The following is a 25,901-nucleotide window of genomic DNA, read 5'->3' as shown; positions in this document are numbered from 1 at the left end:
AGGGAAGAATACACCAGTAACGTTCGTTTGTGAGTAGTCGCAACAAAAAAAAAAAAACAATTTTGACTCTACACAAGAAAAACAACAACAACAAAAAAAAAAACGAAGAAAAAGGGATATAAGAAAGGAAATCAACAAAATATCTATTATTACCCAAAGAAGAAAGAAATATCAAGAAAATGACAGAACTCGTGAATGAAAACGACTTGATCTTTTTAAACGGATCCCCCGGATTTCCTTATGAAAAGGTTTACCGCTGCTTTTCTGGTGATAATAACGGTCTTCTATTTCGACTTGTGAATAGTAAGAAGCAGTGGGCTTTCTACAATGACACTGAAGATTTGTTCTTCCGCGTCAATGCAAAGTTTGGCAGCAACTCCGATCTGAAGCCGCTTGGCCGCACAAAAATCGTTGAGGCGACGGATGATCAGAATTGGCGGTACAGCGCCAGTGTGACGGTGGGACCGGGCCGTACGGAGCGATTCGTGGAGGGTATCGTCGAGGGCTTTGAGGTGAACTTCGCCAGTGAGGCAATGCCGGCTGACAGTGTGGAGTTCGAGAATGGAGCCCCCACAGTGGAGTACGACACCGTCTACAAGTGCCTTAAAGACCACGGCAATGGACTTCTCTTTCGACTCGTCTCCGAGGATCCTAAAACAGGGGAGCGCACGTGGAGCTTCTACAACGATACAAAGGATTTCACAATGGATGTGGAGGTTACCTTTGCCAACAAAGACTGTGTACAGCCATTGGGGAAAGTAAGAGTGGAGGACGCACCTGATAACGAGGATGGGGCAGTATATAAGGTTTCAGTGGAACCGCTCTGCACCGAGGAGTTTCTTCGCGGTGACCCTCATGATTATAATCTATCGTTTGTGGCAAATCCAATGGATAATGAAAAAGCATTGGAAGATTATGAGGTTGCCTTTGAAAATGGCTCACCAGACCCTAATGTTATCCGTTATCCAGGCTCTAAAGTTTTTAAAGGTTTTAAAGAAAGGCGTAATGGTCTTATATTTCTTCTTGTTGATGATGAAAATAAGAAGTGGGCATTCTATAACGATACCAAGGAATACAATATAACGGCAACAGTGAGGTTTGGCCCCAATTCTGTGTATGAGGCGGGAGAAAATGTTTCTGTGTCATCTGATCCTGACGTGGCTGGTGGCACCGTTTGCGTTGTCACAGTTCCGCCTCTTGCAACAGAATTTTTCCTCAATGGAAATCCAGGAAATTACCACATGTCATTCACCGCAGAACCGATAACGAAAAGTCAAAACGAGGAAAACCCCGCATACGAAAATGAAGGACCTGACAGAGAAGTCATGCCTAACTGTGATAAGGTATATAAATGTTTTAAAGATAATGGTAACGGTCTTCTTTTTCGTCTTGTGGATGAAGGAAACAAAGTATGGGCCTTCTACAATGATACAAAGGACGTTGTATTTACTGTGAAGGTCAGTTTTGATCAAGACTCTTCAGTTTATCCAATGGGTAAAACGACGACGGCAAAGGATGATGATCTTGGTGATGTGTATTTGCTTGAAGTTCAGCCACTTGCTACTGAACTTTTCGTTTCAGGTGAAGTGATGGGTTTCGCCACAAAGTTTACTGGAAAGAAATACAGACCAGTATAGGCCGAAAATAAGATAAGAGTTTTGCTTTGTGTGTTTGCTCAGGGAGCAAATAAGAAATGATGTTCAAAAAAAAAAAGAGTCGTGTGTGCAATGTATAAGCATACACATGCGGAGTAGTATTAGGGTACAAATAGAAGAAGGAAAAATAATGAGAGATATATATTTCTTTTTTTTTTATAAGGTTTTTTGTTTTTTTATGACTTCTTTTTTATTTTGATGAGTTTTCTTTTTTCGTTTTTTTTTTATTTTGAGGTGTATATTCGACCCAGCGTTAACGCGCGGTCGCAGTTGTATCATACACGGATACACGAAGATATGACGATGATTCTGTCTGCGCTATTTTTACTTATCAATCTGGCTTTAAAGCGAGGCTCGAATGTGAGAAATTTATCTCGCGAATGTTTCTCTATAGTCTTTCTTTTTTTTTATTACTTTGTGTACGTTTCAGATTTTTTTTGTTCCTTTTCTGTCCCGTGAGACTTTGCGCACGTGTGACGAAGAGGCTAGGAATTTGGTCTTGTAGGACGGGATGGGGACTGATCGATTATATTGTTTTATATCTGAGGTAAAGAAAAAATGAAGGATGAGTGAAGTGAAAGAAGAATGAGTATGATGGGGGTTTCTTGACGCTTTCCTTTTCTCTGACCTTTTTTTTGTTCTGTTATTGTTAATGCTATTTTGTTCTTGTTGCTATGGATATTCTGGACCGTGAGTATGTTTTTTCTTTCTTTCTTCATTGTTATTATTGCTCTTGCTGCTTGCATACGCTGTTGTAAAATCAAAATACAATGAAAATCAGAAGGGATTGAAGTCTGCACTGGTAGTCAGCTTCGTTCTCTACAGTCACACTACACGTTATTTGAGGGCCTGCCGTGCGGTGGCGGGTACATTTCTTCTGCATACGGAGTGGAGTGCATCATCGACGGTGTGATGTCGGCGGGCAGCGAGGCGGCGGTGTTCCCCCCGATTCTTTGGGCGCAGCGGCCGGAGTTTCTTCTCGTGTCGATCCCGCTGCCGGACGCGACGGACGTGTCGGTGGAGGTCCGAGACGGGCGGGTGCTGCACTTCCGCGCGGTGGCCGGCGGGCGGCGGTACGCCTGCGCCCTGCCGCTCTTCGCCGACGTCGTCTCGGAGGAGAGTCGCCACGCCACACTCCCGCGGGGGATCGAACTGCAGCTCCGCAAGAGACCACCGCCCGCCGCGGAGGCGGAGGGGGAGGCGGGAAAGAAGGGAGAGAGAGAGGGGAGTCTGGAACTCTCACGGGCATGGCCACGACTCACACAGGACAAGTCCCGCAATCCACGCATTCAAGTCGACTGGACCCGCTGGAAGGACGATGATGATGATAATGATGATCCAAACGGCTTCGACGGGCAGGACGGGTTCGGCATGAATTACGAGGATCTCATGTCACAGATGACGACCCAAAAGGGTTTCGATGAAAATGACCTTGCAACTGAGAAAAACTCAACGGGAGTGAGTGTTAAGGACGATAACAACAACACTAATAATAACAAGAATACAAACAACGAGGATGAGGATTTTGATGACCTACCCCCGTTAGAGGAGTAGAGGGAAATTAAGAGAGGGAAAAAAAAGAATGGGGTACCAAGTACCTTCTTGGTATCATTATATGCCCTTTTTCTTCTTTTTTTTTTCTTTCTTCCATTATTTTTAATTTTGCTTGCGTTATTCGGATGAATGCAGTAATTGGTAAGGGTAGTAACGTGGGGAGAAAGAAGAGCAAAACAGAGTAAATAGGAGTGAGAGTAGAGGGGGAGGAAACAGAATTCCCTTCTGGGTTGATTAATATCACGTCAAACTTTCGTGTTCTTTCCCCCTCTCCCTTTCTCTCTCTCTTTCTTTCCTTCTATCTTTAACTTTCCACGTTGGTCTTTGTGTCTCACTTCCCTGTTCTTTCATTTTTTTTTTGTTGTGCGTATTTCTGTGTATGTAATTTTTTACAGATACGTTCTTATGTGTGTTTCCGGCGAAACTCTTTGTGATGAAACGCGTGTATATGTACGTCCGACTATTTGTGAACATCTGTGTTTATTTTTCTCCTGGTGCCGTATTGCGACGGCGATGATGGGGTACTGAGGAAACCTATTTTATTATTATTTTTACGAACTCCTCATGTTCATGACATTTGCTCACTTGTATCCTTGTACTTATGCATTTTGTGGAGTTGATCTTTTTTTTCAATAAATATATGAATGTTTATGCATGCGTTTTCATGTTTTCATAAAAGCTTCACAATGGCATCATTTTAATTCCGTGGGGGATAAGAAAAGGGAAGGGACACTCCGGTATCCCTATTTGACTTGAGGAGCAGCGCACTTCCGCTGGATATCTTCAAAACATTCCCTCTTCCGCCTATGTTGAGGTGAGTATATGTGAGATGAAGCGAACGAAACAAAACAAAAGGAAGAACACTCGCTTATGATGGTGGTGATGTGCTCATTAAAGAGGTAAAGTGAAAATTGTACTTCAACATGGCCTATACAGTGTGAGAAAGCCGGCGTAGAGTGTATATATATATCTGCTTCTAGTGTGATGTTCGTATTGGTTTTTTCTTCTTTGCTGCAGAGTGCGTGTGCTGGGGATGGTTCTTTTTTTCGAATTTTTCACCAATCTAGTTGTTATACCGAATGCCTGTATTGGTAGGTGAACGAGAGATAGAGGGAGCAAAAAAAAAAAAAAATCAACGCAACGAATTATTTATAGATTTTTTCTTTTTATTTCTGTTGATGATGTTTTTTTTTTGTCTGTTACGTACTGACATTGTCAGCATGAAGTGAAAAATAAATAATTGTCCTTTACCTTAATTCCCTTCTGTTCTTCTTTTTCTTTTTTACCACAATGTATATCGCATTTGACAATTAACATTTCAAGGGTTAACGGAAAAAATAATAAGTAAAACACTTACGTTTTTTCAAAAAAAAAAAAAGTAGTAGTAGTAGTAGTGGTAGTAGTAATAATAATAGTAAGAGTTATAGCGATGAAGTCTTTTTTTTCCAAGAAAATATCTGGAATTGACCCTCTCAAGCTGAAGGCAAACATTCGAATGGCCGTGACACGTGTGCGTATGCAGCAGAACAAGCTGGTGAACAGTGTAAAGATTCAGCGACGACAGCTTGCGGAGCTTCTGGCGCTACAAAAGTACGATGCTGCTCGAATTAGGGTAGAACAGGTGATCCGTGATGATGTGAGTATTGAAGGCCTTGAAGTACTCGCCCTATTTCTCGACCTTATTGCAAATCGCATTCAGCTTCTCACTGAAAAGGGTAGTGACGCGGCACACTGTCCACCGGAGTTAAAGGAGAGTATCACATCAGTACTATGGGCCTCTGCTCGTGTAGGAGACAGTGTGCCTGAGTTACAGGCTGTAAGGAAGTATTTTGAGAATAGGTACGGTAAAGGATTTGTCGCGATGAGTGTGAGCAACGCGGAGTTCTCAGTGAATCAAAAAATTATTGACCGCTTGGGCGTCTTCACCCCGTCCAACGCTTCTTGCTTGGAGTACCTCACGAATGTGGCGACAGAGTACGGCATTGAAGGGTATGACGAGGAAAAACTGCGAGACCCAAATGGACTTGTCGCATCTGCTGCCGCCGCAACCGGTGGTGCTGTTCACGGCGATAATGGAGCCGCATGGAAAGATGACGCAGCGGCAAAAGCAGCGTTGGCATCCGGAAATGTTATCAAGACACCTTCCGGTTTACTAATTCCAGCGCTAACGACACCACGTGATGATTTAGAGTGGCGGTTGTTACAGTTAAAGAGAGAATGAAGGTTTAAAGCGCTCTTTGTACATGAACTATTTCTTTCTTTACTCCTCCCCATCAAAACGGAAGAAAAATACACCTAAATATATCTATATTACGATGACTTAGTATCAGACTTGATTCTGTTTTATATGTTTTTTTTTTCTCCCACCCATCATTTGGGCACGTATGATATGCATTTCTCTTGTTTGTTTTTCTGTTCCCTTGGTTTACAAAACAGTGTAGTAAATCCAACCAATACTGTTTTTTTTTTCTCTTTTCCTTATATTTTTTAGACCCGAGTGCGGAAAAAAAAGTCATATATAATATATTTATTTATTATAATAGGAGGGGACACTATTCTCTGTTTCTTTTTTTTTATATTGGAAATAGCTTAGTGGAGAAAGTAATAGAAGGGTAAGAAAAAGAATAGACAGGTGAAGAAGAAGAGAGTAAAATAAAAAGGGGGAAAAAAAGAAAGAGTAGGGAGTAGGAAGTAGAAAATATGAGTTTCAATTCAACAACGGGCCCTGGTGGGTTTGGCCTTACTATGGCACTTTCACCTGGTGGTGCCCCAGCACTTGGTGCAGGCTATTCAGGCGATAATGCTGCTGCTAGTGGTGGAAATAAACCACGTCCTGTATCAGATTTGACAGAGGAAGAAGTGCTACAATACATTGTTGACAATGTAAATAAGGTGCTATCTCGACACTATTCACTCGTAGATTTTGATGCAATTCAAGGGGTTCCACTATTGCAGATTGTTAACGATATTTTTGGTACACTTTCTCCTGCGCAGCAAATGGATCTGGAGGAAGTGCCCCTTGAAGAGGCTGTTTCACGTATGATTGAGTTCCTCACAAAGACACTCGGCTACCGTATACCACCTCTTCTCTCAGAAAGTTTTCCCACTGGTTTTGCAAATGCTCAAACTACAGTTATCTACCCAACACTGTACTGGGTACTTTCAAACATGACTCAAAACGAAAAACGTGTGTATCTCTCTCGTTTTCTGCAGAGACTTGATGTGCCAGAGGCTATGCGAGCCCAGGATGAAGATGTACGTGCACTTTACCAGCAATACGAGAACCTCCGCTCAATGTTTGTGCAGACACACCGCCGTGTTGACGCACTTCGTCAAGCACACGCTGATCCTGCAGAGGCACGTCGAAAGGTTGCTGCACTTGAAGAGGAGCGGGACCGTTTAAAAGGATACATTCAAGCAGCGGAGAAGAAACTCAGTGGGGTTCCAGATAAGGAAGCCCTCGTTAATGCGAGCAAGGCTCTCCGTGCGGCACTTGAGGAAGAATCAAAACTTGCGGAAAAGCGAGTAGAACTACATCAAACACTTATTTCAGCTCAGCAACGCAGTACAGAGACCCATAATCGACTGCAAAATCTTCGTCGTGATGCCGCTGATGGTCGGGTAAATGTCATAGCACGTCGTTTACGAGATGAGATTCAAACGAATAAAATTATTCTTGAGGAACAGTTACCAAAAGAGATTGAACGAAAGAAATGTGAGAATGAGGAACTTAATCGTCTTATTTCTGAACCTCTAGACATGCAAGCACTTCAAACAGAAAATCAAAAACTTGATGATGCATTAAGAAAACTTCAACAACAAGTAAAAGAGAGACAGAAACCGGGTGAAGATGGAAGTACAATTACTACGATTAAACAACAAGTACAACTTGTAACAAAGCGCAAAGAGGAAGTATTGGAACAACTCACAAGCCTTCAGGCTGACAACAGTCGAGCTTTAAATGAAATACGTGATAAGGAGAATCGTATCAGTCAACTTCGTGAAGCGCATCAAATGTTAAAAGGTGATGAGTTCCGAGCTTTTTCTAATCAAGTACTTGCAAAGAAAACAGCAAGTGAAGGAATGCGAGTGGCTCTTTCGGAAATGCGTGTAGAGTGGGGAGTACTTACATTTACAGAAAATGTCCTTAAAGGTCAGTTTAACGCCCTTGATGCAGAAATTGGAGATTTGGAAGGAAAACTTGGGTTGCAGGGTTACAGCCGTACGGTCGAAGCCCTGAGTAAACTAACGCGTGAAAAAGATACTATCGAAGAATTAAAGGGAAAAACTCTCGAAGAACTTTCACGTGTTGTACAAGATTTTACTATGGCAATCCGTGAAAGACGCACAAAACTTGCACCCCTTATTAATGAACTACGTACGGTACGTCAAACGGCGGCAGAAGTTGACCAAGAATGGCTTGAGAAAAAATCTCAATATGAGTATCAAGAAGGTATACTTATGGAAGACATATCCAAAATGGAACGTGAAGTACAAGTCCTTCGGGATGAGACAAATTTAAATGAATCTATCTACCATCGTTTACAAGCGCAACAGGTTCTTCTTACTGCCCAGTTGGATCGACTGGAGGGAGAACGAGAGTATGAAGAGATTACCCGTAGTGGTACTGATAATCCAACAACTGGTGAACGTGCCCAAGCAACTACAGGAGTTAGTTTCACTTGTACATACTGTGGTAAGACAAGTCCGTCAAAGGGTTGGTTATTATTTCATTTAAGCAAGGAACATGGGGTCAATCCCCTAGCAGAGAAAGGCTTTGAGACTGCTATTGAAGACTTACAAGTGCGTTTGCGTGATCTACAACAACGGCAACGTGATATTCAGGAGAACTATGAAGGAAATGTAATGCAGGTGGAGTGGTTTAATAACTTGAAACGATTATTAGAGGCGAAACTTCACGCTATTCACACTGAGGAACCACGGGGTCCTAATGCTCTTGATAATGACATACAACAAGTAATGGGAAGTGCAGGAGCTGGCGGTACCGGTGTAGACATGTTGGTACTCACTGGAAATTAGAGAGTAGGGGATTTAAAGGAGAAGGATGAGAGGGATTAAATCACAGTACCTGCGTGACTGAGAATTCTTCCTCTTCTTCCCCACAAAAAAAAAAAGAAAAAAGGATATGACAGTTTCTACCGCAATCAAAGAAACGAAAAAAAGCAGGAAATGATAGCAACAATATGAAGAATATGGAACTTCTCACGAGAGATCAAGGAAATATCAAGTACAAATATATGTACATAGACGTATATATATATATATATATATATACTACTACTACTACTACTACTACTACTACTTTATTTGTTCACACCTATGGGACTGTGATTGTAGAAGAATGCATTATCATGTCAAAGCAACAAAAAAAAAATAGAAACCAGTATCATTAGCAAAAGGGATGGAGTTACAGTAACAACTGTAAACCCAAAAGCTTGCTATCGTTTTTTTGTAGTGCTGGTTATGGCTCTTATCTTCGCTGCTTTTCTTTTCATTTCTCCTTCTATTCTTTCCTTTTTTTTTTTACCTGTGCATCTGGATATTCAAGTGTTATGGGAAAGGAGGGTAGGACAAGGTAGACGTCTGACATACATAAACACAAACACAAACACACGCACAGGAAAATAAGTACAAAATAGCTGACACATACACTCTCCTGCATAGCGGTGAAAGTACATTCTTCCTTGCATTGTCGTCGCTTTCTTTTTCTTTTTATTCTTTCCCTTTTTTTTGTTTGTTCCACGCTGTCTTTTTTTTTTTTTGAGGCTTTATTTTCTCATCTCTGATGAAGTCAGGCAGTCGTCAGAGTACTCGTGTGATGGCAGATGCCGGGCTGAATAGCAGTGACTTGGCCGCAGGCGATGTTGAGAGTCTCCGCTCTACCTCAAAGAAATACCCCTCACCGCTTTTGTTAACACCATTGGCTAGTTTCTCTGCAGAAGATTTAGCAACACTGCGACGTTCCTCCCCGGATGCGTATCAAGCACTTCTGCAGTATGAGCAACTTTGTCGTCACAACACTGCAGTCATTGAGGCAAAGGAGACCGAGCTTCGTCGTTGCATTGACGTTGGACAAGAGGTTCTCGCCAAGATGGACCAATTGCAGCTGCGCTGCTCGCAACTTGCAAAGGAGCGCGACGACGCTCTAGAAACTGTAAAACAAATTCAACGACAAACCCATCGTCAAGAAGCGAAAACACCTCGTGGTGAGGGTAAAGAAGTTCTAACGTTAATGCAACGGGAGAACCAACAACTCCATAATACAGAGAGAAATCTTAGAGAACAATTAAAGCAGCGTGAGACAGAACTATCGAATTTACAGGCTAGTAATGAAACGTTAAAAACAGAGTTGCGTGAACAAAAGCAACTTCATGATGCACTGAAACAAGACCTACAAGAGGCGGTGATTGTTGCTCGACGTGCCGGAGCAAGCACTGATATTGCTGAGAAGGCACGACAAGTTGCAGAGGCGTCTCTTATAGACTTACGACGACAATTAGAGGAAAAGGAACAGGAATTAACGCAATTACATGCAACAAAGCACGAGTGTGAAGAAACTCTACGACAACTTCAGCAGCAGCAGCAGGAGTGGGTAACCACATCTATGCGACAATCTGAAACACTACAGCAACCATCTGTTCAATTACTTGGTGCTGCCGCGCAACTTGTAGCGATGCACAACCAGATGTTGGATATTATTATTATGCTTTCAGGACGTATTAGTAGGAAATCTCATCTTTCTCCATCGACATTTTCACCACCTACAAGGTTGCGTATACCAACAAAACTAAACTCAGAAAATAGTGTTAATAATAGTGGGAAGATAGAAGAAATGGAGGATTGGCTTCTTCAATCTCTAGAAGAAACTTCAAGACTTGTTCCAGAAATGTCAAGACTCTTTCAACAAATGGAAGATCGGCTCCGATGCTCTGAAGCTGATCAAGAACGATTAAAATCTGAGCGTCAACTAGCGCTTGATGAAGCTCAAGATTTGGGATTTGAGAATGAACACTTACGTCAGTCACTTTTGGCACTTAAAGAGGAAGTGCAGTCCCTTGATGCGCAGACGGATCAATTGCGTGAAATAGAGAGCTTAGAAACGCGACGACAAACGCTTCAGCGTGTCGCTACACTTGGAGAAGAGAAACTTATAGAACAGGAAACATTACAACGAGAGTTAGAACAAGCAAGACGCCAAGGTGCTTTAGAATTATCGCAATTACATAAACATTTAGAAGAAGAGCGGGATTTAGTAGAACGGGAAATTCGTTCTCTTCAAGCTGAACTTAACCGATGGCGAGCTGAAGAGAAGGCGGCAGCTATAGCAGCGGCAGCGGCAACTGCAGCAGCAACAGCAACAGGACGTCTTAGTTCTTCAGTATCATCCCCTCCTGATGATATCCAACTAAAGATGGAGCAGAGGCAGCGAACACTGCAAGGGATGGTAGAAGAACTTGAGACGGAAAATCAGCGCCTTCGTTCTAGGACGTCACAGAATATTGCTGAATTAAAGGAGGAAATTTCCCGTCTGGAGCAAGCTCTTCAGGATGGAAAGACACGGTATCATCGACAGATGCAGCAGCATGAAGAAGAAATGGAGAAGGTTAGGCAAAATCAGCGTGAGGAACTCCAGCGATTGCGTAATGCAGAGACTATTGTACTTCGCCGAGCTGAAGGACTACAACAAGAAATAGAACGCATGAATGTTATAGTACAGGAGTTGCGAGAGAAGCTTCAATTTTCTGAGGAGACATCCGATCAACTGCAAAGAAGGCTGAAAGATGAACTTAGAGAGACATGTGATGAACTTGAGAGAGTGCGAACTCAGGTACAAGAAGAAGTAGAGAAGCAGCAACGACAAGAACGAATTCACCGAGAAGAAGTACACCAACTAACTACAGAAAACACACAGTTACAGGAACAACTTAAGAGTTTTTCCCCCGTCAAGGAGTCTGATTTATTAAATGAGCAGCATATGAAGGAGATGGAGGCAAAGGAGACAACCATTGCTTCTCTTAATCGTCAATTACGGGAAGCTGAAATAGGAGCTGCGAAGTTACAAGATGCTCTGCATCGTTCTTCTCAAAAGGCGAAGGAAGCAATTGATACATCAGTTCCTGTTGACCGCTATGAGGAACTTGAGACGGAGTTGATGCAAGAGAAAGAAAACGCAGAATCACTTGCGAATTCTTTAGCTACAGCAGAGACTGAGATGCAAAATCTTCTTACACGTTTGAACGAGCAACAAAAACGTGTAAGAGATTGCCTGCGCATCATGCCACCAAGTCCTGCACGTAGGTTTTTAAAAGCGGCTTCAACATTGCAAGCAGCTGCCAAAAAATCGGCTACACGCCTTCTTTCTGTTCTTGAAGAAGAAGAACAGCAACAGCCTCCATTATTATTTCCCTCCCCTGGTTCTACACGTGAAAACGAAGATTTGACAGTTCGGCTTCTACCTCGTGAAGTCGAAAGTCCTGCAGCAAGCAATCTTCAGCCGTCTGGGTTGTCCCCAAATCCGGTAACACCACTAGTTCCAATACACACTCCTAAAAAATCATCACCTCTACAGCATTTGCAACATCAACAGCAAGAACAAAATGCCGGAAGGAGTGTAAGTCGTACACTCTCTCCTCCAACTTCACCGGTGTTAGATGATTTAAGTCCTCCTTCTATTCAAGGTATGTGGCAAGACAAGGAGCAAGCGGTGGCGGCATTTTCCTCTGCGTTTGAACGATTTATCACAGATTTGACCACATCTATGGATCAAGTGTTACTTCAGCCTTATGCTAACTTTTTTGAATCTTTGCATCAGCTCCATGACCTATTTTTTGAACCACTAAAGGAAATTGAGGCCACCTTTGAATCTGAAGGTTCTAAAGAGAATAGGTATTACAGTGAAAATGGTAACGGAAAGAGTAATACAGGAATAAAAGATGGGGGATCTACCAGTGTAATTGAATCTGAAGTAGAGCGGTGTGATAGCGTCTCTGTGGATGCTTTGTGGTGTGTGGTATCGGGTGGCATTATTGATGCTTATGTGGATACGTGTGCGGCGGTGTTCCAGCGGGTACGCCGGAGTGCTGCGAGTTGCCAACGGGAGGAGGAACTCCTGCGGTGTGGGCAGCGGACCCGCGCGGGGAGTTCTGCTCGTCTGCGGCGGTCTGCCGGCGAGGCGTCGAGTGTCCAGCGGGAGCGGGAGGCGCAGTTGGCGACCGCAACGGTGCGGCTCGCGGCGGCCCAAGAGACCGCGCGGGAGGCGGAAGCGCGGGCCGATGAGGCCACCGCCCGCTGTCACGAACTCGCCAGCCGCGTGGAACATCTCGAGCACCGCCTCGCCGCTGGGCAGCGGGAGTGGGAGGCGGAGCGGCTACAGTGGCGCAACACAGTGGGTGAGCTGCAGTCCGAGCGGGAGACAAGACGCAGGGAACGGCTAGAGCAACAGCAACAGCAACACCATCAGGAGATTGAACGACTTGAACAGGAATTACGGGAAGCGCGGGCGTCGCAATCAAAAGCTAGTCAGGCATTACACGAAATTCGTGAAAAACTTGAAGCATCAAACTTGCTCATACAAGAGCGACAGAATGAAGAGGCCGCGAGGGCAAGGAAGGCGGAAAGAACTATTGAGGCACTACAAGAACAATTACGTAATGCACAGGTAACACATCAAACCTTGCAAAAGTCTCTTTTAACAGAGGAACGACGAAGTGCAGCTGCAGATGAGCGATCTGATATAGTTACTCAACAACTTGAAGATTGCCATCGCCATACACGGGAATTAGAGGAGAGAATTACTGAATTACAAGAAGCTTGGTTGCTACAGCAGCGAACGTTGGATGTGGAGTTAAAAAAGACTGAAGCGCTGCAGAAAGTTAATCGTCTATTGGAAGAACGTTTAGCGGACGTTGAGGGCGACAGAGAACCTCTGCGGCAGCAACTGCAAGGTTTACTGCTTCTGCAACCGTGCGGAAATGACTATCATCTTACCTCTGCTAAAGAAATAGCGAGGGAAAGAGTGAGAGAAGGAGAGAGTGATTAGAGGTAGACATTTTTTTTCCCCCCTTTTAAATGTGGTTTCACTTGTTGTTATTGTTGGATTTCCTCCCTTTTTTCCCCTTTAAAGTCAAAAAGGGAATGAAGAGATGATGCTAGAATGTGTGACATCTCTTTTGTTTTGTATTCATTCTCCCTATTTTGACCTCTTCAGTTTTTTTGGGGTCTTGCATCATTTTTGAGACCTATTTATTTCTGTGTTCCCTCCATACATGCACAAACCCTATCGTTTTTTTTTTCTTCATTTCTTTTACGTGTTGTTTTCTGTTTTTTTGTTTTTCCTTTTTTTTTCAATTGCTTATAGTTATATGTATATATTTGCATTTATTTCCTTTAGAAGGAAAGCAAAAACGTAGTGTACGGAATCTTTTGAATTCTACCGGCTCTTATCGAACTATATCTACTGTGTTGTTGTATTTGTAATAATGTTTAACAATACAACTGACAAGAATGATACTAATCCCAACCCTGTCAGAAGTAGTAATAGTAAGAGCAACAGTATAAGCAATAATAATATGAATGAGGCGAAAAATGATGGATATGCTGGTATTAAAAACGGTACTGACGCGGTGTATACAGACCGATTAATGCACTCGGAGTGTGGCATTACACCTGCGTATGGTGTGGAAGTTCGTGAGAGCCGTCCACATATTCACCCTCAGCGATTTGAGGTTGGAAAGGAGATACAACAACGGGGCAAGAAACACATTGATCCACATCACGTGAATCTCGGTGATGATGCTAAACGAGAGGAGGGGCGCTATGGCAAAAAACATGTGCAGCTTGGTAATGGTCTAACTACTACTGCTACTACGGCGATGAGACAGCAGACGAAAGTGCCAGTACGGCATAGTGTGGAGCCACGCAGCAAAACGATAAGTACATCCATGCAACTCTCTGAGGCACGCTTAAGACAGATAGCGAAAGACCCGCGTTATCGGGAAGCAGCGTGTGAACTACTGCAACACCGAGGGGATCCTTCTATTGTACACGAGGAAGAGCGTCTCTCGCGGCGTGTGGCATCGGAAAAGTACGCACAGGGGAGTAAAGCTCGCTGCGCTGAGTTGCGTAATTACAAGCGGAAAGAGGAGTTGGGGTCGCCCGCCACGGCCATAAAGAAGAAGGTGCCATTTGCACTGGATGCATCTACGCCGCGTGCGGACAATGTGACGGTGCACCGCAGTTCCTATTACCGCAATGCCGAGTCGCAGCCACAACGTGTGCAGGAGCGGCCCTGCAGCAGCGGCCCATACGCCCGCCGCCACCTCGAGGATCACGTGGAATTGTCACGGAACGAATACCCCGATCCGCCGGCGGTGGGCGTGCGGGTGACACCGCGTGTGAGGCACCGCCCGGCAACGGCGCAGACACGCACCGCCACGTGCCTCGACGAGGAGGCCCTCCGCCGAGCCAAAGTCCGCTGCCATCAGAGCAGCAATACACGCATGCCGGACTTCATCTTTGGAAGGCCACAGCCGCTGGAGGCGCCACGTCCGACTCTCCGCGGCATCACAGAGGAACGCTGGAAGACCGCAGAGGAGCGCACGGCGCAGCGACGCACCGGACGGGCAATGACACACCAGAGCCACAAACCTACCGCGCTCTGGTAGATGTGGTGATGTAAGTAAAGTAGGAATAAGAACAAAAATAAAAAAAAGTTGATATATATATATATATATATATATATATATTAGGTTATAAGAGAGGTAATGGTACTGCTTCATTGTACAAGTAAGAAGGAGTGGTGAAAAAAAAAAGTGGAGAAAAATAGTCCAGGTATGGAGTAAAAAAAAAGGTAGCGAATGGAAGAAAAGTTAAAGAAAAAAAGAACAAATGAGAGAGAGAGAGAGAGAGGATTTGATTTCTCTGTATTTCCCAATGCTTTGAATAGATTTATTTTTATATAGTTTCTTTCTGCTTGTGTTTTTGTTTTATTTTCATTTTCAACATTTTTTTTTTTTTTGCTCTTACGTGTTGTTCAGGGACGTTGTATGTCCGTCACGGAAGTGAATTGTACTTGTGTCCTCTGTGGAGCTTAGAGTGGGAGATGGGAGTTGCCGGGCGATCTGTGTTTCTCTTTATGGTTTTCTGTTTGAATTCCTCCTTTCCACGCTGTATCCTGTATTTTTCACTCCCCTGATATTATTTTTCTTCGGTTCTATGCACTCGTAGACCTACTGGTGTTTGGAACCTTTTGCAATGTCTTTTTTTATGCTTTTAAGAATCCTCTCTTGATGAGATGCTTTCCTCAAGGAATGTACATATTCTTTCTATTTTATTATCGCTCTTTTTTTTTTTTTACCATTGCTCCACCGTCTAGTGAGGGGAATTCAAAAAAAAAAGTAAATAGAAACGAAAAAGATCGAATTAAGCATATTACAGATCTCATGACGAGTAGAAATAGTGGTGGCGATAGTGGCTGCGACGGCACCCGCAATGGTCATTTCTCTTCGGACTTTCCCACTCTCACAGAGGCTGCATCAGTTGTTTTAACGCAGGAGGAACTGCAAAATCTACGACGTAATCTCACAGAGGAAAAGATTGCGCATGCCAAATATTTGCGTTCCCATCCAGAAATTGATGCCATTATGCGGTGTGCGATGCAGATGCTCATCATGCGTCGCCCTGAGGACCCTGTGAGTGATTTATTAGAATTCTTTGCTAATGCTGATCTTAGGGCTGTTTTACAGGCAAAGGAGGAGGAGCGTGTACGCAGGGCAGCCCTTGTAGAACAGCGACACGAAATTATGCGTGCATGGCCGCAATAAGAAAGAAAATTTAGTTCTAATTTTCTTGTTTTTATGATGTACTGTATGGTTGTAGACTTTCCAAAGATCTGTGACCAAATGAATTTAGGGGAAGTTGTGATATTTATACAACAAATAAAAAAAATATTATTTGTAAAAATGAAAATTCTATTAGGAGAAAGAGAAATGATACATGAAAATAAGTGAGTAAAATCTATTTGCTTTTTTTTTTCTTTCTTTCTTTTTTTCTGACCCTATCATTATTGATAATAGTGTTAGCAGTGGTGTTTACAGGATGTATCTTCCCAAAGGACCGAAAAAAGAGAAGGAAAATCCTTTTGCAGTACAAAAATCACGACGTTTTATTACTGCATCCGCTGGTTTTGCATTTCTTACCGTCTTAATGGCATCATACTTTGCACTTGAGAAAACACGGGAACGTCAACGGCGACCCGAGGGATTATTGCGACACTACCGACGAGGACAGCGAGTTGTTATCATTGGAGCTGGAGCTGCTGGATCAGCATTGTCAGCAAGTCTTGCAAATGCTTCACCGGATCTCCACGTGACAGTGATTGAACAAGATAAAAAACATGTATTTCAAGCCATGGTTCCACTTGCACATGTTGGCCATCGTAGTTATGATCTTAACACGACTGGTGGTGTTGATTTTTTGCGTTCACCTGCCACATGGAATGTAACACGTGATGCACTCCTAGTACGTGGTGAGGTGATTCGTGTTGATACTTCAAAGAATGAAGTTGTTGTGCTTGAGCATCCCACTAATTCTATTGACTCGACGGCAGCAGCAGCGACTGCAGAAGCAGCAGTAACAACAACAACAACAAGATTAACTAACATAGCAAAAACAACGACAATATCATCAGCGTTGAAGTCTTCCACGTCATTGTTTATCACTGTTTTGCGAGTTTTGAAGTTATATGGTCCTGATAAAAAAAATAGTGGAACTAAAGGTCTTGTAGAACGTCGTTATCAATATGATGCACTTGTTATTGCGTGTGGTGCAGAACGAGTGTTGGGTCCGTTGCAAGAATTTCTTTCTCCATCACAAGTAGATCGACACCGTATTGCCGTGAACCCAGGTATTACACGTGACTGTCTTGCGCACTTGTTTAGTGGAACTGTTCTACATATAAAGGTACCTCCTGCTTCTTTTATTGCAGGTGCAAAGATGCGTTACCCCTCACGTCAACATGATGGTACCTTTATTGGGACAGTAAATACTATCTGGCGTTATTTGTGCTTCTTTAATAAACTATCTTTCTGCCCATACATTGCTGTTACGGCAGACCAACAACCAAGTGATGTTTTTCCTGCCACATTAAATGAAGGTATCATGTCCTTTTGGCGCAATCGTGGTGTGGACTTTATCACGTCTTCATACCTCACACACGTTGATCCACGGCGCAGCGAGGCAACATTATACAATTACACCACTAAAGAGAAACGTGTGGTGCCGTATCAACTACTTGTGCTGGATCTTCCTCTTGCTGCTCCCGCTTTTATTCGTGAGAGTGGACTAAGTAGCGAGGAGGCCGAGGGGTTTGTTGATGTACATCATCATACACTACAACACCGAAGTTATGCAAATATATTTGCAATCGGTGATTGCGCAGCATTGCCAACTGTAAAGAGTTATGGTGCTGTTTTTGCACAAGTTCCTGTGGTAAGTCATAATGTTCGTCAAGTGCTACAAGCAGCTCGTCTTTCAGAAGAAAACTCAGTAGTATCTAAAGCTGATACAATTAAAGGACTTGCTAAATACAATGGATATTCTTCATTTCATATTGTTATGACAACTTGGCGTGCGATGTGGCCAGAAATGTTATATGGTGGGGTAAATGCTAAAACTGATAATGATAAAAATTGTTTATTTACGGTGAATGATGCTCCACTATTGATGACCAATCATCATATTTGGGATAATCTGGCTTGGATTGATGTTCGTGGATTTTTAAATGCGGCCTATTACCAGTTCTTCCTCTATGAGTTAATGTTTTATTTCCTTTTTACACGGGCTGTGTGGTACCCACCCACATGGTTCTCTGTCCCAACATTTAGCGAAGAGAATGGCCAAATTGTCCGCGGTGGCCTTCTCTAAAAGTAAATATCAATACGTATCTATCTATCTATCTATCTATATATATATATATATATATATATATATATATATATATATATATTTTTTTTTTCTTATTCGTTTATTTGCTTTTTTTTTACCTGTTCACATATGTATTTATTAGCCTTCATTTTATTTTTCTCCGTTCTATTATGTTTTTTACATCTTTGTAGTACCACATTTTGGAGTGTTACTTCATGGCTTGTATTTCTATACACTTCAATATTCTTTTATTTTTCGTTTTCTTTCTTTTATATATATGTTACAGTTTCTGTTCCTCACAAAAGAAAAAGGGGTGGACACAGATAGATTAAGAAAGGTGATATAAACATCTTTACAGACGCATATATATATATATATATATATATATACGAAAAAAAAAATAATAATACTTAGTGACAAATAACGAAAATGGATGAATCTCACCTACAAAAGTCAGGGTATAATTCTTGCAAGAACGAAACGAGACATCAAGAGAGTATCACTGATACGATGCAGAATATTGGTCTTGGCATCATGGACCTTTCTACAGTAGATGATAATTTAAATGGTAGTAATAATGAAAGTGAAGAAGAAGAAGAAGTTGGTGTTGCAACTAATATGCATCTACGACTTTCTGCTAATCGTGGTTTAGTAGTAAGGGAAACAGAATCATCGGAAACATCAAAAGAAGTAGAAAGCTCAAAGATAGAAAAAAAATTATCGTATTCAGTACCACAAAAAGAAACTGAAGGCACTCCTTCTTCTTTAAAATCTTCCCCGACTCATAACCCTCAGCCGTTACAATCATCTTCTATGATGACAGGTGATATTCTTCGAAATCACAAAAAACATGTCTTTATATTAACTAGTTCAGGTAAACCTGTATTTACACGTTATGGCTGTGAGAATGAATTTACTGATATCTTTGGTGTGTTTCAAGTACTTATTAATATGGCACAGCAGCGTTTTAACAGTGGTACAACACTTAAGCATCAACAAGGAAATGGTTTACGTTGTGTCACAGCAGGTGATCTTTGTATATATTTCCATGTGGAAGGGGAATTATATTATGTCTTGGTGACACGTACAGGTGAGTCACCGCGTAGTTGTATGCGACAGATGCGACAGTTGCATCTTCAACTTCTTAGTCTTTTACCAAATGTAGGTGATATTCTTACACGATGTCCATCTTATGACTTACGACGCCTTATATCCTCTGCTGATATTGGGGTATTACAACAGCTTATACGACGTAATAGTAATGAAGAGTGTTATTTGTTTCGTTGTCTTTCTGCTGCACCTCTTTCAGTGGCCCGTCGTCGAATGCTTGAGAGACTTCTTGCAAGTCATCACGGTTCATCTTTTACAAACGAATATAATACGGATAGACATGTGGACACGATAGCAGCAGAACATCATATTTTTAGTTTTTTTGTTTTCCGTGGACGTATTGTGTGTGCAGTTGGACCAGCTAACTCTGATGCGTTTCTTCATATCGATGATGCACTTCTTTTATTGAACTTTGTCCGTTGTCTTGCTCATTCACAAGAGGGGGAAATATGGGCCCCCATTTGTTTACCCCGCTACAATAGTACGGGTTATTTATGGTGTTATTGCACTAACATGAGTGTGATGGCGCGTGAGTCTCAACATACTCGTGAGGGTTCGGCGTCTGTTGATGCTGCAGATCGTTTGGTAACTAGGCAATCTCATCAAGAAATAGGAGTGGATGTTGAATCGAGAGATGAGGAAACACAAACGCAGTCACAATCTCTTGGTGTGTGTGCTGTTGATATCAGTAATTCTTTTAATGAAACTCCAGCGGCCTATACCAAGTCAGAGGGATTATTACTAGTACATGTTGCTGTAAGCCAAGGTATTTTTACATTTTTGGCAGAACAGTCATACCAAATGGCACGTGGATTAATATCCGTAATTAGTTCACTAGAGGAGGAACTTTCTCTCCGGGAAAATATTCCTTTATCTCTTGTTTCAGCAAATACAAGAGCGGCGGCCTTACAGCATCAGAAAATGTCTCAATTATTGGAAATGGCTGGACGACTAAAAAAGCAAAAGGATCAGGAACAAGAAAATGAACAGAAGCAGTCAGAAAGAGTTAATGTTGAAGACACAAATCTCCCTTCTTTTTCAACTAGTACTACTGGCTGGAACTATACGACATCTATGTCGTTCATTCACGAGGATGGGCTACAATGGTTTGCCATGATTTTTAGAGGTCAAACAGGCAGTGAGGGATCATCGAGAATTGTGTACAGTGAGCCCTCATCAGCTATGCGTTTTAGTGTGCAAGAACGTAAACGACAATTGCGTTTGGTAGTTAGACGACGAGATCAGCTTGCACATCACTCACAATTACCTGAACCACTTCTACTACTTCATACAGAGGGTGTGAACGTTGTCGTTATGTGGCCAACACCAACTTTGGTAGCATCTATTATGCAGCAGTTTTGTACCACATCCAATAACTGTAACAACAATTCATCATCATCATCGCGTCAAACGAGAGATTATGACACTACTGTTCCGGTATCATTGAATGGGGCAATAGCTGCCTGCAATAGTGTTCGTGAGCTTATGCTTATCTTTTTACCAGATGTACCAAAACAAAAGATGCTTCGGTGTGCGATGCGTGTAATGGTAAAACTGGTGGATTACGAAGGCGAACTCTCCTTTCAGCAAGTACGTGGTGGCCGAAGATAGCACTGTAATGATCGGAGATGAGTAAGGTATTCAAAAAAAATAATATATATATATATATATATTATTCGTGCTCCCAGCTTAGGCCGCTTGTTTTTCTTTTTCTTTTTACTTTTTATTATTGCTTATAATTTTCTGCACCTAATGTGTGTTTTCTCACAATAGGTTTCCTCTTTCCCCTTTCACTGCTCTCATATATATATATATTTCTCTATTTCTCTCTCTAACTAATAGAGGGTAGTTCTCCATGCTGGCAAAGAAGGAGGCGGAGCGGCGGCAGGCGGTGGCGGCGGCAGGGCGGACGGGCGATGCGCTGCGGGCAAAACGTCAACGTGGCGAGCGGGGCGAAACGCCGAACGTCACGGAGGACCCCGCGGCGGTGCTGCGGGCGATTGGCGATCACGTGAACACACGACTGCAGGAGTTGGAGTTCGACGACGACCTCGACGCCGACTTGTTTGACGAACAGCAGCGACAACTGCGGGAGGAGGCAGCGCTGGCAGCAGGAACAAAAACGCGTGTCTTGGCCCCACATATAGCGGCTTTCTTGCAGAAGCAACAAGAACAAGAGTCAACGCTTCAGAAGAAGAGTGATCACGTCAGTGTTGATAACGCTTCTTCACTTGGTGTTAAAATGGTGCGTGTAGGCCACAACAGCAACGCAGTAACGGCAGTATGTAGTTTTGGCTCCGATTTGGTGGTCCTTGGCGATAAGTCAGGCGCCGTATATGTGGCCGAGTTAAACTGCAGTTCATCGCCTTCGCAAGGGCAACAACAACAAAACTCTGTAACTTCACAGAAGTCCTTACTCAGTCCGTATTTACCTGCACCAGTGCTAACTATTGCGGTCTCTGACACCCGTGGTGTGCGTCCCTCGCAGCGCGCCCTCTTTGAGCGTAGTACCGTTGACACAAGTGTTACGTCTTATATTGCCGCTGGTGCCGCAGATGGCACAATAAGCGTGTGGGTTACTGCTACACGAAAACATATGGGATTTCTTACAATGCATCACGGCGCTGTGACTGGTTTGGCATTTCGCCATGATACACTTTATAGTTGCAGCAACGATGAAACACTGCGGGTTTGGTCGGTGCCACAAATGATCTGTGAGGACAAATTGTTCGGTCACCAAGGTCGTATTCTTGGCATTCACTGCCTTAAGCGCGAGCGCTGTGCGACAGTTGGCGAGGACGGTGCAATGCGGTACTGGAAAGTTGATGCTGCAACACAACAGGAGTTTGCCTCTAGCGTACACTTTGGTGTGAAGGTTGTGCTGGAGTGTGTGGCAATGTTGAACGACAATATTGTCATATGTGGAGCGGCAAATGGAGCGCTCCTCGTGTTTGACGTAAACAGACGTAAGCCAATCGCTGTGCGAGAGGCAGCGCATGGTTACGGATTTACAGGAGACGGTACAGGACTAGAAAAGGTGGAACTTGAAGAAACGATACAGGAAAATGGTGAAAGACACGAAAAGGAAGACAAACAACAACACCAGGAGGAAAAACATCGACGGCAAAATCCCAATCCAATCACAGCGGTGGCGGCATTGCCGTACTCAGATGTGGCAGCCAGTGCAAGTTACGACGGTGTTGTGCGTATCTGGCGTCTCACCACTCCAGATGGGAATAAAAAGACGGAAAAAACCACCAACGATGCAGCAGCAATATCATCCACAACAAAGTTTGAATGTTTAGCATCAATTCCGGTAGATGCTATTGTTACTTCTTTACATTTTTCCCGCACTAGTGACGTGCTTCTCATCGGTTGTAGCAAGGAACCAAGATTGGGCCGTTGGGTTGTGAAACGTAGTGCACTAAACGCTGCGTATGTTGTCCCCCTTAACGACAACACATTGCGTGAATTTGCATCTTGCACAAGCGTGCAACACATCCCAGCGGAGTTGTACGGTTTTAAGGATGGTGAAGAAGAGGAAGAATCCACAGATTCTGTTCTGGCTGGTGCCGATGCTGATGCTCCTGGCGACAGAATTATGGAGTCTAATACCAGTATTCAGAGTGATGGTGCCTCTTTACCTGAAAATGATGATGATGATGATGATGATGGTGAAAATGGTGATGGTGCATGTCTGTTTACTATTGGAGAAGACGGTCAAATGCAGTTCAACGCCCCGCAGGAGGAGAGTGACTCCCATATGAACTCAAAGAAAAAGAATAAAAAGTCCAAGACAAATCGCTCTGCAGAGGGTAAAAGCAAGAAAGAACGTCCTTTGAAGAGTACGAAAAAGGTCAAGGCGTCTGATGAAAGGCGTCAGCTAAAGAGAGAAGGAATTACGAAGAAAAAGAAGAAAAACTAGAGGTGAAGGAATTCTTATACATATTATGATTTCCTCCTCTGTGCTGCGTTTTTTTTAATTTACCTGTTGGTTCACGAGCACCCTCATTTACTAAAAGAAAAAAAAAGGGAGAGAAAAGAAACGAAAAAAACTGAGAAAAAGGAAATTCTCAAAGAGAGAACTAACAAGAGCCTACAAATACGCAAACGCTTAAAAATAGAGCACATAGAATGACCACGAGAGCGAAGGAAAGAAAGAATTGAAAAAAAAAGTATTGTTGGCAAAGTTGACGGAATGTATAGAATTGTAGTGCAGAGCTGAAAGATGGCTATCAATACATGCCGTCAATTTGCTTTTTTTTATTGTATTTTTCTTTTTTTTTCGCTTTCATTTACCTCCGCATATTTGTGGTGCATTTATGTCGCTTTTTTTTTTCCTTCGTTGTTTATTATATATATATATATATATATATATATATATATATATATATATATATGTTTTATATGCCTTTTTTTTTATTTGTCTTTCTTTTCACCATGTATTGCATGCAATAATTACTTTCAGCTTTGCTTTTCTTATTTTTTTTTCTCGTTGTTTTTATTGTGTCCTGGAAGGGGAAAAATAAATAAATTACAACTACAATTAGCGACTGCCTACCAAACCAAGGAACCACCCAGTTATATTCTTTATTACTGTTGTTGTTGTTGTTGTTCCTCTTGCTACACCTACTATTGTGGGTCTTTCGATAGTAATACGGGTTGTGTGATTATATATATATATATATATATATATATAATATATGTTTATTTGGACTGATGCCTCTCATGGCTAACTGGAGGCAGTTGTGCTCCTCTACGGCGGGGATGCATGCTGCTGCAAGACAACGAGAAACACTTTTACGTGATTTAGTGAGGTTAAGCAACTCCCTTGCAGCGGATGTACAATCGCACCTCAGCAACAAGAGCAAGACGGACTTATCAACGTGCTCTGCACTCGCCACACTTCAACGTCTCCGCAGAGAACACGTGCAGGAAGAAAGAGACTGTGATGATGCTGAATTTGAGCAATGGTGTATTACTGCTACTCAACAAAAATGTAGTGCGGCACAGACACCGCCTTGTGCATCGTCATTATCTCTTGGGGGCTGTGTTGCTCCTGATGAGCAGCAAGATATTGCAAATACATTAACGTACGGAATTGAAGAAGTTCTAGAGATTCCTCATAACAATGATAATAATAATGACAGTAACAATAATAACAGCTGTAAAATGTATAGTGGGGGTGTATTACTAGATGATATCATCCATCGACGAGATGCGCTGCGGGATGAGGTATCAGAGCTCCGACGCAAGAATGAATTAGCCGCTATTCTTCAAGAGCAGCTGCGATGTGGTGTAGAACGTATATCACACACTGCACATGTAGCTCTAAAAGACCGTAAAGCCTTTGACGCCTTACGTGAACTCTTTGATGAATTATTCAACTCAAGCGAAGAGTGGCTTGCACTACTGGAGGGAATGGAGCAATCGGCGACGGCTGCAGCAGCAGCGGCAGATAATAATGCAGGATTACAAGACGCAGAAGAAAATTCACTATTGCATGAAATACATGAATCACATAATCGCCAACACGTTGTGTTACTTGCAAAACAGACGGCAGAAAAGTGTGGTTACACAACACGTTTAGAAGCAGCCACTTTAAAACAACAACAGTATCAGCAGCAGATGGAAAATGAACCTCGCAGTGGTGCCCATCGTCAGTTGTTGTCATCCTTGTTACATTCTGAGGCGGTTGCCGCGGATGCAGATACTCAGTACAGAGCATTGCGACTGCAGTACGCTGTTGATTGTTTAACACGTCTCCAATATGGTGAAACAGAGAAAGATGGCGATGATGATGACGACGACGAACTCACACAGTATGTAATGCAGGCAACATCAGACACACAACGTCTAACACGCATTCTTACTCTTTTGAAGTCTATTGTTGTAAACTATGAGCTTGATATAGCAAAATTGCGACAAGTGAATCGCCTGCAATTATCTGCTGTGGGACCAGGTCCACTATCAAATGGTGAACGTATATTTAGGGCGATGCAACAAGAGATTAAGACGGCTATTCTGCCGTGTCTTACAAACGAAGGTGAATCACGCGTCTCTCGTCGTGGTTGCCATAGCTCCAGTTTTTGGTCAATGACAAATTCAAAATTACAACGTAAACTTCCAGTGCACTTCGCAGAGGTAGTAAGACACGCACTGCTTGCGCTTTCTGCTTTCTGGGATAATTTTTCGGAGAGGGAACGGGAGAAGATATGTGCAGCATCTAGTGAGATGATGAGAAATGGAGAGTTTTTACTCATGATTGGACGCTATGTTGAGGCTCGACGCCGTAGTAGGCGAGTTCAAAGATCACTCAGTAACAGTCCACCTTCACCTGAAAGTATAATCTAATCTTTGTATCTTTTTTTTTTTGGCGCATGGAATATTCGTCTTTTTTGGTTTTCATAAGTTATATGTACAGAAAAAAAAAAAGAAAGGAAGGAATGATCATTTCTGTATATGTCAGTGAACTTGTAACGATTTGTTTGCCTTCCCTACTTTACTTTCCCACACCTGGTTTTTTTGACTATTTCAATGGATGACAACGTTTTGCGGTTGTTTATAATTATCTTTGATACCCCCTCCAAAAAAAAAAAAAAAAAAACTGTATTTTTTATTGTTTTCTTCATATCTCTT

General features: G+C 42.6%; 11 protein-coding genes across 11 annotated transcripts; all 11 read left to right on the top strand.

Moving 5' to 3' along the window:
* Positions 1-179: 179 nt before the first annotated feature.
* Positions 180-1,637, top strand: LSM04_008006 (protein of unknown function DUF1935; the record flags this gene model as incomplete). The annotated part of the gene is made up of 1 exon (XM_067336538.1): positions 180-1,637. One exon carries the CDS (start codon positions 180-182, stop codon positions 1,635-1,637), a length of 1,458 nt encoding a protein of 485 aa, XP_067192726.1.
* A 930-nt stretch (positions 1,638-2,567) lies between these two features.
* Positions 2,568-3,209, top strand: LSM04_005627 (CS domain; the record flags this gene model as incomplete). Its single annotated transcript, XM_067336537.1, has 1 exon — positions 2,568-3,209. The coding sequence occupies one exon, from the start codon at positions 2,568-2,570 to the stop codon at positions 3,207-3,209; it is 642 nt and encodes a 213-aa protein (XP_067192586.1).
* Positions 3,210-4,638: 1,429 nt separating this feature from the next.
* LSM04_008965 (Vacuolar protein sorting-associated protein Ist1) lies at positions 4,639-5,430 on the top strand (the record flags this gene model as incomplete). The annotated part of the gene is made up of 1 exon (XM_067336536.1): positions 4,639-5,430. The coding sequence occupies one exon, from the start codon at positions 4,639-4,641 to the stop codon at positions 5,428-5,430; it is 792 nt and encodes a 263-aa protein (XP_067192774.1).
* Positions 5,431-5,909: 479 nt separating this feature from the next.
* LSM04_006338 (IFT81) lies at positions 5,910-8,249 on the top strand (the record flags this gene model as incomplete). The annotated part of the gene is made up of 1 exon (XM_067336535.1): positions 5,910-8,249. The coding sequence occupies one exon, from the start codon at positions 5,910-5,912 to the stop codon at positions 8,247-8,249; it is 2,340 nt and encodes a 779-aa protein (XP_067192623.1).
* A 766-nt stretch (positions 8,250-9,015) lies between these two features.
* Positions 9,016-13,269, top strand: LSM04_009594 (uncharacterized protein; the record flags this gene model as incomplete). The annotated part of the gene is made up of 1 exon (XM_067336533.1): positions 9,016-13,269. One exon carries the CDS (start codon positions 9,016-9,018, stop codon positions 13,267-13,269), a length of 4,254 nt encoding a protein of 1,417 aa, XP_067192800.1.
* Positions 13,270-13,798: 529 nt separating this feature from the next.
* Positions 13,799-14,893, top strand: LSM04_001915 (uncharacterized protein; the record flags this gene model as incomplete). The annotated part of the gene is made up of 1 exon (XM_067336532.1): positions 13,799-14,893. One exon carries the CDS (start codon positions 13,799-13,801, stop codon positions 14,891-14,893), a length of 1,095 nt encoding a protein of 364 aa, XP_067192396.1.
* A 777-nt stretch (positions 14,894-15,670) lies between these two features.
* LSM04_003084 (uncharacterized protein) lies at positions 15,671-16,051 on the top strand (the record flags this gene model as incomplete). The annotated part of the gene is made up of 1 exon (XM_067336531.1): positions 15,671-16,051. The coding sequence occupies one exon, from the start codon at positions 15,671-15,673 to the stop codon at positions 16,049-16,051; it is 381 nt and encodes a 126-aa protein (XP_067192449.1).
* A 274-nt stretch (positions 16,052-16,325) lies between these two features.
* Positions 16,326-18,152, top strand: LSM04_009337 (FAD/NAD(P)-binding domain; the record flags this gene model as incomplete). Its single annotated transcript, XM_067336530.1, has 1 exon — positions 16,326-18,152. One exon carries the CDS (start codon positions 16,326-16,328, stop codon positions 18,150-18,152), a length of 1,827 nt encoding a protein of 608 aa, XP_067192792.1.
* Positions 18,153-18,686: 534 nt separating this feature from the next.
* LSM04_006274 (Vacuolar fusion protein Mon1) lies at positions 18,687-20,873 on the top strand (the record flags this gene model as incomplete). The annotated part of the gene is made up of 1 exon (XM_067336529.1): positions 18,687-20,873. One exon carries the CDS (start codon positions 18,687-18,689, stop codon positions 20,871-20,873), a length of 2,187 nt encoding a protein of 728 aa, XP_067192620.1.
* A 244-nt stretch (positions 20,874-21,117) lies between these two features.
* On the top strand, positions 21,118-23,187 carry LSM04_000569 (WD40 repeat; the record flags this gene model as incomplete). The annotated part of the gene is made up of 1 exon (XM_067336528.1): positions 21,118-23,187. The coding sequence occupies one exon, from the start codon at positions 21,118-21,120 to the stop codon at positions 23,185-23,187; it is 2,070 nt and encodes a 689-aa protein (XP_067192309.1).
* A 794-nt stretch (positions 23,188-23,981) lies between these two features.
* On the top strand, positions 23,982-25,616 carry LSM04_005321 (uncharacterized protein; the record flags this gene model as incomplete). The annotated part of the gene is made up of 1 exon (XM_067336527.1): positions 23,982-25,616. One exon carries the CDS (start codon positions 23,982-23,984, stop codon positions 25,614-25,616), a length of 1,635 nt encoding a protein of 544 aa, XP_067192571.1.
* Between the last annotated feature and the right edge of the window lie 285 nt (positions 25,617-25,901).

Source organism: Trypanosoma melophagium, assembly GCF_022059095.1.
Source record: "Trypanosoma melophagium isolate St. Kilda chromosome Unknown ctg2segment0, whole genome shotgun sequence".
Classification (NCBI taxonomy): Eukaryota; Euglenozoa; class Kinetoplastea; order Trypanosomatida; family Trypanosomatidae; genus Trypanosoma; species Trypanosoma melophagium.
Note: the sequence above shows the minus strand (reverse complement) of the source record. Positions and strands in the feature narration are given on the sequence as shown.